Source organism: Zea mays, chromosome 1 (genome assembly GCF_902167145.1).
Source record: "Zea mays cultivar B73 chromosome 1, Zm-B73-REFERENCE-NAM-5.0, whole genome shotgun sequence".
Lineage (NCBI taxonomy): Eukaryota > Viridiplantae > Streptophyta > Magnoliopsida > Poales > Poaceae > Zea > Zea mays.
The window spans coordinates 257,605,789-257,617,074 of NC_050096.1; the positions used below are offsets into that span (position 1 = coordinate 257,605,789).

General features: G+C 49.2%; 1 protein-coding gene and 1 long non-coding RNA gene across 2 annotated transcripts; both read left to right on the forward strand.

Annotated features, from left to right (window-relative positions):
* Positions 1 to 2,822: 2,822 nt before the first annotated feature.
* LOC100194142 (uncharacterized) lies at positions 2,823 to 6,530 on the forward strand. Its single transcript, NM_001353169.1, has 2 exons — positions 2,823 to 3,291; positions 5,060 to 6,530. The coding sequence occupies exons 1-2, from the start codon at positions 2,865 to 2,867 to the stop codon at positions 6,439 to 6,441; spliced, it is 1,809 nt and encodes a 602-aa protein (NP_001340098.1). The 5' UTR covers positions 2,823 to 2,864; the 3' UTR covers positions 6,442 to 6,530.
* Positions 6,531 to 7,418: 888 nt separating this feature from the next.
* LOC103643699 (uncharacterized) lies at positions 7,419 to 10,003 on the forward strand. Its single transcript, XR_561206.3, has 4 exons — positions 7,419 to 7,512; positions 7,857 to 7,955; positions 8,178 to 8,445; positions 8,925 to 10,003. It is a non-coding gene; the product is annotated as an uncharacterized lncRNA (long non-coding RNA).
* Positions 10,004 to 11,286: the final 1,283 nt, after the last annotated feature.

Here is an 11,286-nt window from a genome sequence, read left to right on the forward strand (position 1 = left end):
GTCGTTGATCACTATCCCCTTTCCCTTAGGTTCCATCTCTTCGGGCGATTAGTCCCTTTCTTGAAGAGAACACCTCTGATACCAATTGAGAGCACCTAGAGGGGGGTGAATAGGTGATCCTATAAAAACTTGAAACTTAATGCCACAAAACTTGATTAGGAGTTAGCACAATAGAGCCAAGTGGCTAGAGAGGAGTTCTTGCAAAACACAATAACCACAAGAAGATCAACACAGATAGGCACAGTGGTTTATCCCGTGGTTCGGCCAAGTCCAACACTTGCCTACTCCACGTTGTGGCGTCCCAACGGACATGGGTTGCACTCAACCCCTCTCAAGCGGTCCAAAGACCCACTTGAATACCACGATGTTTTGCTTTGTTTCACTATATCCCGCTTGCGAGGAATCTCCACAACTTGGAGCCTCTCGCCCTTACAATTTGATGTTCACAAAGAAGCACGGAAGTAAGGATGGAATGAGCAATGCACACAAGACACAAAATCAGAGCACAAACACGCACACAAGTCACAACTCGAGCTCACAACACAACCCGGAGAGTTCTCTACTCAAATGGAGCTCTAGTTGCTATCACAAAGAATCAAATGCGCGGAATTGGAGTCTTGGTGCTTAGGAATGCTTAGAGAATGCTTGGTGTGTTCCTCCATGCGCCTAGGGGTCCCTTTTATAGCCCCAAGGCAGCTAGGAGCCGTTGAGAGCATTCCAGGAAGGCAATTCTTGCCTTCTGTCGACTGGCGCACCGGACAGTCCGGTGCACCACCGGACACTGTCCCGTGCAGATTTCTTTCCTGTTTTGGCACAGCCGACCGTTGGCGATTTGGAGCCGTTGGCGCACCGGACACTGTCCGGTGCACACCGGACAGTCCGGTGCCCCCTTCAGACCGTTGGCCCGGCCACGCGTCACGCGTAGATTGCGCGGCCGACCGTTGGCTCGGCCGACCGTTGGCTCACCGGACAGTCCGGTGCACACCGGACAGTCCGGTGAATTTTAGCCGTACGCCACCGACGAAATCCCGAGAGCGGCCTTTTCACCAGAACCAGCCTGGCGCACCGGACACTGTGCGGTGCACCACCAGACAGTCCGGTGCTCCCAGACTGAACTGTCTTTGGCTGAACAAAGCCATCTCTTTTCCAAATTGATTTCTCCTGTTTCCAGTACTTAGACACAATACATTAGTCCTTAAAACAAAGTACTAAGTCTTAGAAACATACCTTGATGTTGATTTTCACTTTGTCCATCATTTGGCATAGATTAACACATGACTACTTGTGTTGGCACTCAATCACCAAAATACTTAGAAATGGCCCAAGGGCACATTTCCCTTTCATTAGGTCACTCACCGACTTCCATAATGTAGATGTAGGGCACCTTGAGCTAGCCCAAACTCTGGTCAAATAAATCTTTGCATCTCTCCATTGGTTTGACTCACACTTGTTCATATTGCATATGTATCTGTATTTCTACTTGTGCTACTTAGGTGTGGTGATTTGTATTTGCATGGACTGTGTAGAAGTGTTCACACATCTATATCATAGTCATCCATGAAATTGCATCGGCGTAGAAGAGGTGGGATGCTAAAAGCACATTTGTGCGCTGAACCTCGAAAGTTTCGAACAGGGGCCAACAGTTCTAACAAAGTAGCAAATCACATTTAGGAGCCATGCTTCAAAAGTAATGATTAGGGATCGAAACATTCGACAAAGGTGGCAAGGCCGCCATTACAACCCGACTTGGACAAGTTTGGGACCAAAGTTGGCTAGATTGGCTTCACACCTCGTCTAGGCTAGGTTTGAGTTAGTGTGTTGTGCTTTGTTTTTTTATATGTTGATATTTATGAAAACAATGTAGTGCATATTCACCACCTTATAAGCATTGAAGTTGTCCTTTTACTATTTGAAATGAAGGAAGTATAGCAATGATGGACTTTTCCTCCTGGCTCCTGCGAAGGTTAGGTGTTAAAGCGAGACCCTCGTAAAAGTGTACAACCAAGTCCTCTAGCTCTACCGATTGTTGACATTCCCAGATTGAATTTGGACCATCACAAGCATTTTCGAAAGCCTGCACAACCTCCAATGAATCATCTTCCAAAACAAATAACTATTTCCTAAACTTTAACATCGTTGAAGGCATCTTCACTGGAGTCTTAAGGGCTAATTTGGTAGAACTCATCTTGCTAATTCTTGAGCTTCGCTTCTTGATTCTCGATGAGGTAGCTCTGGTGAGCAGCGTGGGGGTTGAGAATCTATTATGAAGTGATTTGAATTGGAATTGAATGGGAGAGCAATTGGGAAATAGAGATGACTTTCTATAGCTCCTATATCTTAGGATTAATAAAGAAGTGATTTCCATCAATGAAATGGTTCAGTGTAACGAGCTGTTAAGTTGCTACATGTACACACCACACCCATGTACCTCATGTCACTTCATTGACAGCTTAAAACCCAGAGCTAGCTTTTCCATCGGGCGTTTTTTACTACCCCTCATATTTAAACCCTATCACGTATCAAATCCGTCTGAATACTCATTTAGAGAGTGTTTGGTTTGGAGAATTAATACATTCTAGATGAGGTAGTGTATCATGAGTTTATTCCACAAATTTGGTGGAATAAACTCAATCCTCGTATTATTACTAATTATAAGCCTATGAGAAATGAAATAGTGATACATCAACTCATTTCATTGCTTAAACCAAACAAAAAATGAGGAGTGAGAAGAAAATGATGTACCTAATTTCTCAAATCAAACGTTCCATTTTATCCTCTCCCTTTGGACTCCTATATAAACACACAACAGGAAGCAAGCCAACAAGAAGCCGGCAGAGACACACTGCACGCACACACAGACAGCCATGGCGGTCGGGGGCGATGCCAACGGCGGCGGCGGCGGGGTGCGTCAGCGCCAGCGCGGGTGTTCGTGCACCAAGGCGGACTTCTTCCCGGAGGAGTCGTTCTCGAGCTGGTCGGCGTACGGGCGGGCGCTGCGCAGCACGGGGCCCCGGCTGGCCGACCGCCTCACGTCGCGGTCGCTGGAGTCGACGGAGCTGCACGAGGTGCGCGCCCGCAGCGGCGCCGACATGAAGCGGGACCTCACGTGGTGGGACCTGGTGTGGTTCGGCGTCGGCGCCGTCATCGGCGCCGGGATCTTCGTGCTCACTGGCCAGGAGGCCAGGGAGGACGTCGGCCCCGCCGTCGTCGTCTCCTACGTCGTCTCCGGCGTCTCCGCCATGCTCTCCGTCTTCTGCTACACCGAGTTCGCCGTCGAGATCCCCGTCGCAGGTAAAACGCGCGCGCTGCACCGTACCTATCGCCATCATGCTTGCAAATTACATCACGCTGGAGAGTCAAGACTTGTACTTCTAAACAAAGCCCATGACGACGACATGATAATCAAACAATAGGTTGTCCAGCATTGCCTCTCGAGACAAAATAGCTCTTCGATCGACGTACTCGTATGATCCATTCCTCTCTGTTGATATGCCGAGTGATTCCTTTGCGTCTAGTGTTTGAAGCAAAAAAGAAGAAGAATCTATTAATTTTCCAAAAGATTCTTTCTCCCTGTTCATATCATCGTCATAAGAGATATGACAGCCTCCTTTTTAAAGAAATCCAAATCGGGAGCGGCTGGCCATGATTATTATTGTTGACCATATAAACTCTTTCCTTAGAAACAGTGAAATCCAAGGTAGGAATTAGGAAGGCTAAACCATTAACCATCTCCAAAGCTCGTAGGTTGAACCTCACCTCACCAATCAGATTCTATCTTGGGTCAATACAACAATGTCACTGCCATCACAGATTCACAGTGTGGCATGCACGTCAGCGTTTACTAGTCGTCTAAAGGTACTGACAAGTTGCTCGTTTTCTATCGTGGTTGATCAACGGTCAGCGAGCAGCGGTAGCTTTCTTTACTACAGTATATCTTCCTTTGTGTGTCCTGTCCGGAATTTCAAACTCGGACCGAGACTCACATGGGTAGATTTGATTTGAGTTGACATCTCCCTCATACAAACTCTTGCAAACAAAGCTAACGACGTTCTACTTTCAGAATTGGTGTATGAGTACGACACATGGGCACATGGCTCCTCTGGCCAACACCTTAATTCTTCCTTTCGATTTTTTCCCCCTTACTTCTTCACGAGTAAACAAAATTTGTGTGTGTTTAAGGTCTCTAGCGCCTGAGTTAGAGGTGTTTGAGTACACTAGATCTAATAGTTAAATGATTATAAAATTATTTGTGAAATTAGCTAGCTAGCTAATTATTAACTAGTTTGCTAAAAGTAGCTAATAGCTGAATTATTAGCTAAACTGTTTTTGATGCCTTGAGTTGATTTTAGCTCCTAACTACTTAGGAGTCAAGAGTTCGGACTTCACATCAGCAGGTCACAGTCTAACGAAACAAATCGATCAAATGGATGCTGATCGTTTGCCGAAAATTCTCTACTTTGACTAGGCAATGCGTTTCGCGTAGCAGAAAAGACTAGACAATTAACTTATATTTGGTTGACTTGACGGCTGCATCGTTCGTCAGTAGCCTCATGTACCCGTCCGGCTAGTTTACTTTGTCCCACAGAAAATGACATATGCATGCTTCGGCAGGCCCGCCTGCAACCTGCATATCGACCAGTTCTTCCTGCAACAAGTAGTCGTCCCTCCTTGTAGATTGATGCACAAACAAGTTCTTGTTTCTAGGGAAATAACTTAAGTGCTTTTTTATTAGGAAACCGTTTTTCATGATCTACTATTTGTTACTCCCTCTGTTTCTTTTTAGTTGTCGCTATATAATTCAATTTTGAATTGTCCAGCGACAATTAAAACGAAACAGAGGGAGTACAAAACAAAAGTTATCTCTTCCTACTCGTGATGAAAAAACAATAAAATAGCTTCAGCAAGCCTGTGTCTGAAAAAACCATGCAGTTACTAGCAAATGTAGCATGTGTTGCCTGTTGGATGCAACTAATCCGAGCTGGCAATGATTTTTGATTCCTCCGTTGGAGAAATGCAATGGAAATGGTGAAAACGAGTGCGCTGACGACGAATATGGCAGGTGGATCGTTCGCGTACTTGCGTGTGGAGCTCGGCGACTTCATGGCGTTCGTGGCGGCGGGCAACATCCTGCTGGAGTACTGCATCGGCGGCGCGGCCGTGGCGCGCGCCTGGACGTCCTACTTCGCCACGCTGCTGAACCACCAGCCCAGCGACTTCCGCATCCACGCGTCGTCGCTCTCCGCCGACTACTCGGAGCTGGACCCCATCGCCGTCGTCGTCATCGCGCTCGTCTGCATCTTCGCCGTGGCCAGCACCAAGGGCACCTCCCGCTTCAACTACGTCCTCTCCATTGTCCACATCGCCGTCATCGTCTTCATCATCGTGGCCGGGCTCACCAAGGCCGACGCTGCCAACATGCGGGACTTCATGCCCTTCGGCGTCCGCGGCATCTTCTCCGCGTCCGCCGTGCTCTTCTTCGCCTACATCGGCTTCGACGCCGTGAGCACCATGGCGGAGGAGACCAAGAACCCGGCGCGGGACATCCCGATCGGCCTCGTGGGCGCCATGACGCTCACCACCGCGCTCTACTGCGTGCTCGCCGTCACGCTCTGCCTCATGCAGCCGTACGCGTCCATCGACAAGGACGCGCCCTTCTCCGTGGCGTTCTCGGCCAGGGGCATGGACTGGGCCAAGTACATCGTCGCCTTCGGCGCGCTCAAGGGGATGACCACCGTTCTGCTGGTCAGCGCCGTCGGCCAGGCGCGGTACCTCACGCACATCGCCCGGACGCACATGATGCCGCCGTGGCTCGCGCAGGTGCACCCGCGGACGGGGACGCCCGTCAATGCCACCGTCGTCATGCTCGTCGCCACCGCGATCATCGCCTTCTTCACCGACCTTGGCATCCTCTCCAACCTGCTCTCCATCTCCACGCTCTTCATATTCATGCTCGTCGCCGTCGCGCTGCTGGTCCGCCGCTACTACGTCGCCGGGGAGACCACGGTCGCCAACCGGAACAAGCTGGCGGCGTGCATCATCGCCATCCTGGCGACGTCGTCGGCCACAGCGACGTGCTGGGGGGTGAACGTGAACGGGTGGGTGCCGTACGCGGTGACGGTGCCCGCGTGGTTTGCGTCGACGGTGTGCCTGTGGGCGTTCGTGCCGCAGGCCAGGGCGCCCAAGCTGTGGGGCGTGCCGCTAGTGCCGTGGCTGCCGTCAGCGTCCATCGCCATCAACGTCTTCCTCCTGGGATCCATCGACTACAAGTCGTTCATGCGCTTCGGCTTCTGGACGGCCGGGCTTCTCGTTTACTACCTCTTCGTCGGCCTGCACGCGTCCTACGACACAGCCAAGGCGCTCGCCGCCGATTCTGCCATGGCCAAGGTGGAGGATGGCGACGGCAAGCCGGCACGAGGCGCCGTCCATAACGGTGAGTACTGAAGGGAAATGTAATCGTGAATATGAAGTCCTATACTATGGTTGTTAGTCGCCGACAAGCGAACCTAAGTTTGTACAAATCTTCAGTTATCATCAGACTGTCATTTATTTATGTGATTAGCTTGAGTTGAGTTCGGTTCATACAATATATACTAGTTTATAGATGACCAGAAAAGCCCACGGCCCGATAGCCCGTCACGGAGCCTGTTATTTCGGCCTGGGACTGGCACGGCCCGGCACGAAGCGCGTGCCGTGCTCGGCAGCGGTTTCGGCCCGTTGGGTTGGCCCGGGCACGGCACGACGGCAATCGGGCTTTGAAACCGGCCCGTCTACGGCATGGGCGCGCGAGCCGCGAGCGGATCAGCAGATGCTAGATGTAAAGGCCCGCCTGACCGCCCGAAGCCGAAAACCCTAGCGTCCATTCACCTATTTCGCTTTCACTCGCGCGACAGATTTCCAGCTCTCCCCTCTCCTCTCGCGAACGGGCGGCGCACCGGCCCTCTGTCTTCGGTCGCTCCACCGCACCGGCGCGGCGGCGCTCCACCGCTCGTCTGCTCCACGCCTCGACCGCCTCTGTCAACCTGTCCACCGCTTGTCCTCCTCCGTCTCGGTCTCGGAATCTCAGATTCTCAGTACACTCACTCGGAGTCGGAGGCGAGTCGCCGAACAGCCTAAGCTCTGGTCATCTGGTGCTCGTTCTCCGGCTAATCCTATCCTCCCCGTCTCTACATCGACCTGGATCTGAGTATCTGACCGGCCCAGGTAACCAGTCGTAAACCCTAACCCTAACTGAGGTGAGATGTCTGGATCTGGCTCTTCATGGACGATATGCGCCTGATCTGGGTATTTATTTCTTGGAACATGCTTGCTGTTATTTGATTATTGTGTCTGGTACCTCCTGGCATTGCTTAATGTGGTTGTGCCTGATCTGCTCTTCTCTGTGATGAACTCATGGTCATGACCTTGCTGTATTTTGGTAGGCCGTGAGGGATCGGTGACGCCACCTTGGCAGCGACGGAACCGATGCTCCGACCCTACTGCTTACGCCATTAACAAGACGTGTCAAGCACAGAGGTGAGATGTCTGGATCATGCTTGTTGTCATTACTGCTTACGCCATTAGCTCCTGATCTATTCTTCTCTTTGATGAACTCATGACCTTGCACGCCACCTTGTTGGAACATGCTTGTTGTTATTTGATTATTGTATCTAGTACCTCCTGTCATTACAAAATGTGAGTGTGCCTGATATGTTCTTCTCTGTGATGGACTCATGACCTAGCTGTCATTACTTAATTTGTTGGAACATGCTTGTTGTTATTTTATTATTGTGTCTAGTACCTCCTGTCATTACATAATGTGAGTGTGCCTGATCTGTTCTTCTCTGTGATGGACTCATGACCTTGCTGTTATTTGGTAGGTCGTGAGGGAACGGTGCGCGCCACCATCTTGATGGGCGATGGAACCGGTGCTCCGACCCTACTGCTTACGCCATTAACAAGCCGCGTCAAGCACAGAGGTGAGATGTTCTTGATCTGGCTCTGGCTCCTCATACACGATATGCTCCTGATATGTTATTCTCTTTGATGAACTCATGACCTTGTTGTCATTACTTAATTTGTTGGAACATGCTTGTTGTTATTTGATTATTGTGTCTAGTACCTCATGTCATTACTTAATGTAAGTGTGCCTGATCTGTTCTTCTCTGTGATGAACTCATGACCTTGCTGTTATTTGGTAGGTCGTGAGGGAACGGTGCGCGCCACCATCTTGACGGGCGACGAAACCGGTGCTCCGGCCTCTGGCTTTCTGATTTGTGATGGATGGAGATGTTGGTAAAGAGAATCTATCTCAGTTCATTAACAATGATCTGAGGATTGTTCCAAGTGAAGAGAATGCTCCATCTCAGTCCATTAACAATGATCTGAGCAGTGTTGCCCCTACCCCTATTGACCTTGAAGAGGGTGCTGCTACCGACAATGGTTCTGCCCCCACTTCTGATGCTGATGGTAAGAATCGCAAAAGAATTTGCACATCTAAAGTGTGGTAGGACTTTGAACCACTTTACAAAACCGTAGATGGTAAGAAGATCAGGTATGGTGGTAAGTGTCATTGGTGCAAATGTACATTGAGTGCTGTGTCGACTAGTGGTACTGGTCATTTGCTTAGGCATCAACGTGATTGCAAAGTTAAGCTTGCTAAACAGGGCAAGCAGTCAATGCTTAAATTTAACCCTGATGGTACTGTCCGTAACTGGGATTATTGTCCTGATCGTGCTAGAACTCAAATGTGTAGGTTGATTGCTAGGCTTGATCTTCCTCTTAATTTTGCTGAGTCACCTGCTTTTGAGGAGTACATTAGGTTATCTCATAATCCTGTCTTTAAGAAAGTTTCTAGACAAACAACTTGTAGGGACTTTGTTAAGTTCTTCAATGATCGACGTAAGATAGTTGTTGAATGCTTACAATCTGTTTCTTCTATTTGAAAGGGAAATGTGCCCTTGGGAAATTTCTATAAGTATTTTGGTGATTAGATGCCCAACACATTAATTGAGTACTTATGTGCGAGAAGTGCAAATCAGAGACAAAGGTACGTTTCTAGACTTGGTATATTGTTTTATGTACTAACATGGTTATCCAAGTGCTAGAAACAGTGACTAAAGAAGAAGCGAAGAAAAGGGAAAGAGTTGGCTGTGTGCAGCCAACACCAGCTCACTCTGGCACACCGGACTGTCCGGTGCGCCAGGCTGGCCGGCGGTGAACTGGCTACTCTCGGGAAAACGCAGAGGCGTACGGCTATAATTCACCGGACTATCCGGTGGTGCACCGGACTGTCCGGTGAGCCAACGGTCGCCAGCGCCAACGGTCGGCTGCGCAATCCGCGGGCGACGCGTGGCCCGCAGCAACGATCGGTTGGGCACACCGGACTGTCCAGTGTGCACCAGACAGTGTCCGGTGCGCCAATCGACCCCGAGGACCAACGGTCGGATGCGCTAGATATGGAAGGAGATCGCGCACCGGACAACTACAGTGACTGTCCGGTGGTGCATCGGACTGTCCGGTGCACCACCTGACAGAAGGTAAGTTTGGCCTTCCAAGTTGGTCTCCAATGGCTCCTAGCTGCCTTAGGGCTATAAAAGGGACCCCTAGGCGCATGGAGGAGTATACCAAGCCTTCACGAAACATTCTAAGACTCCCAGACTTCGACTCCACGCTTTTGATTCTCTGTGTTAGCGATTTGAGCTCCATTTGAGTTGCGAACTCCGTGTGTTGTGTACTCGAGCTCAAGTTGTGACTCGTGTGTGTGGTTGTGCTGCGGAGTTGAGTCTTATGTGTGTTGCTCTCCCCAACCTTACTCTGTGCTTTCTCTGTGATCTCAATTGTAAGGGCGAGAGACTCCAAATTGTGGAGATTCCTCGCAAACGGGAAACATACTCTAAAGGAAAAGACCGTGGTATTAAAGTTGATCATCAGATCACTTGAAAGGGGTTGAGTGCAACCCTCGTCCATTGGGACGCCACAACATGGAAGTAGGCAAGTGTTACTTGGCCAAACCATGGGATAAAAATCGCGTGTCTCTTGTGTTGCTTTCTCTGTGATTGTTGTGTTTACAAGAACTCGTCTCAAAGCTACTTAGCCATACTAACACTTTAAACTAAGTTTTGTGGCTATTAGTGTTTGATTTCACAGGATCACCTATTCACCCTCCCTCTAGGTGCTCTCAATTGGTATCAAAGCCGTACTCTTCATTCAAGGGACTAATCGCCCGAAGAGATGGATCCTAAGGGAAAGGGGATGGTGGTCAACAACAAGGAAAAGGAGTTCCTCTTCAACGATCCAAGAGACGACAAGCCTACCGACTCAGGCTCAAATCACAAAAAGAGAGACGGGAAGAAGAAGAGACGTATCAAAAAGATCATCTACTACGACAGGGATGCCAAATCTTCTTCACCAAGGGACGACGTCGACGACTCCTCGTCAAAGAGAAAGATGGTCAATCAAAATTATTCTTTTGATTATTCCTGTATTCCGTATAATTCGAATGCACATTTACTTTCTATCCCTTTAGGAAAACCTCCACACTTTGATGGAAAGGATTACTCATTTTGGAGTCATAAAATGCGTAGTCATCTATTTTCTCTCCATCCTAGCATTTGGGAAATTGTGGAAAATGGTATGCATTTCGATAGTACGGATAACCCTATGATTATTAATGAGCAAATCCATAAAAATGCCCAAGCTACTACTGTGTTGTTAGCATCTCTTTGCAGGGACGAGTATAATAAAGTGAGTGGCTTGGACAATGCCAAACAAATCTGGGATACCCTCAAGATATCACATGAGGGAAATGATGCCACTATGATCACAAAGATGGAACTGGTGGAAGGCGAGCTAGGGAGGTTCACGATGATCAGGGGAGAGGAGCCAACTCAGACCTACAACAGGCTCAAGACCCTCATCAACAAGATCCGAAGCTATGGAAGCACAAGATGGATGGATCATGATGTCGTCCGACTCATGCTAAGGTCATTTACTATAATTGACCCCCATCTTGTCAATCTTATTCGTGAAAACCCCAGGTACACAAAGATGATGCCCGAGGAGATCCTTGGAAATTTTGTGAGCGGGCGCATGATGGTGAAGGAGGCGCGATACGTGGATGATGCTCTGAATGGTCCACTACCCGTCTATGAGCCACAACCCGTTGCGCTCAAGGCAACAAGCAGCAGGGAGGCGCTACCAAGCAAGGTGGCACAAGTTGAGGCTGCCGGGCTAAATGAAGATGAGATGGCCCTCATCATCAAACGTTTCAAGACCACACTCAAAGGACGCAAGGAATACCCCAACAAG

Coding starts and splice junctions, on each gene's coding strand:
- LOC100194142 (NM_001353169.1), top strand. CDS start 2,865: ATGGCGGTCGGGGGCGATGCCAACGGCGGCGGCGGCGGGGTGCGTCAG. Junction 3,292..5,059: donor CGTCGAGATCCCCGTCGCAG/GTAAAACGCGCG, acceptor CGAATATGGCAG/GTGGATCGTTCGCGTACTTG.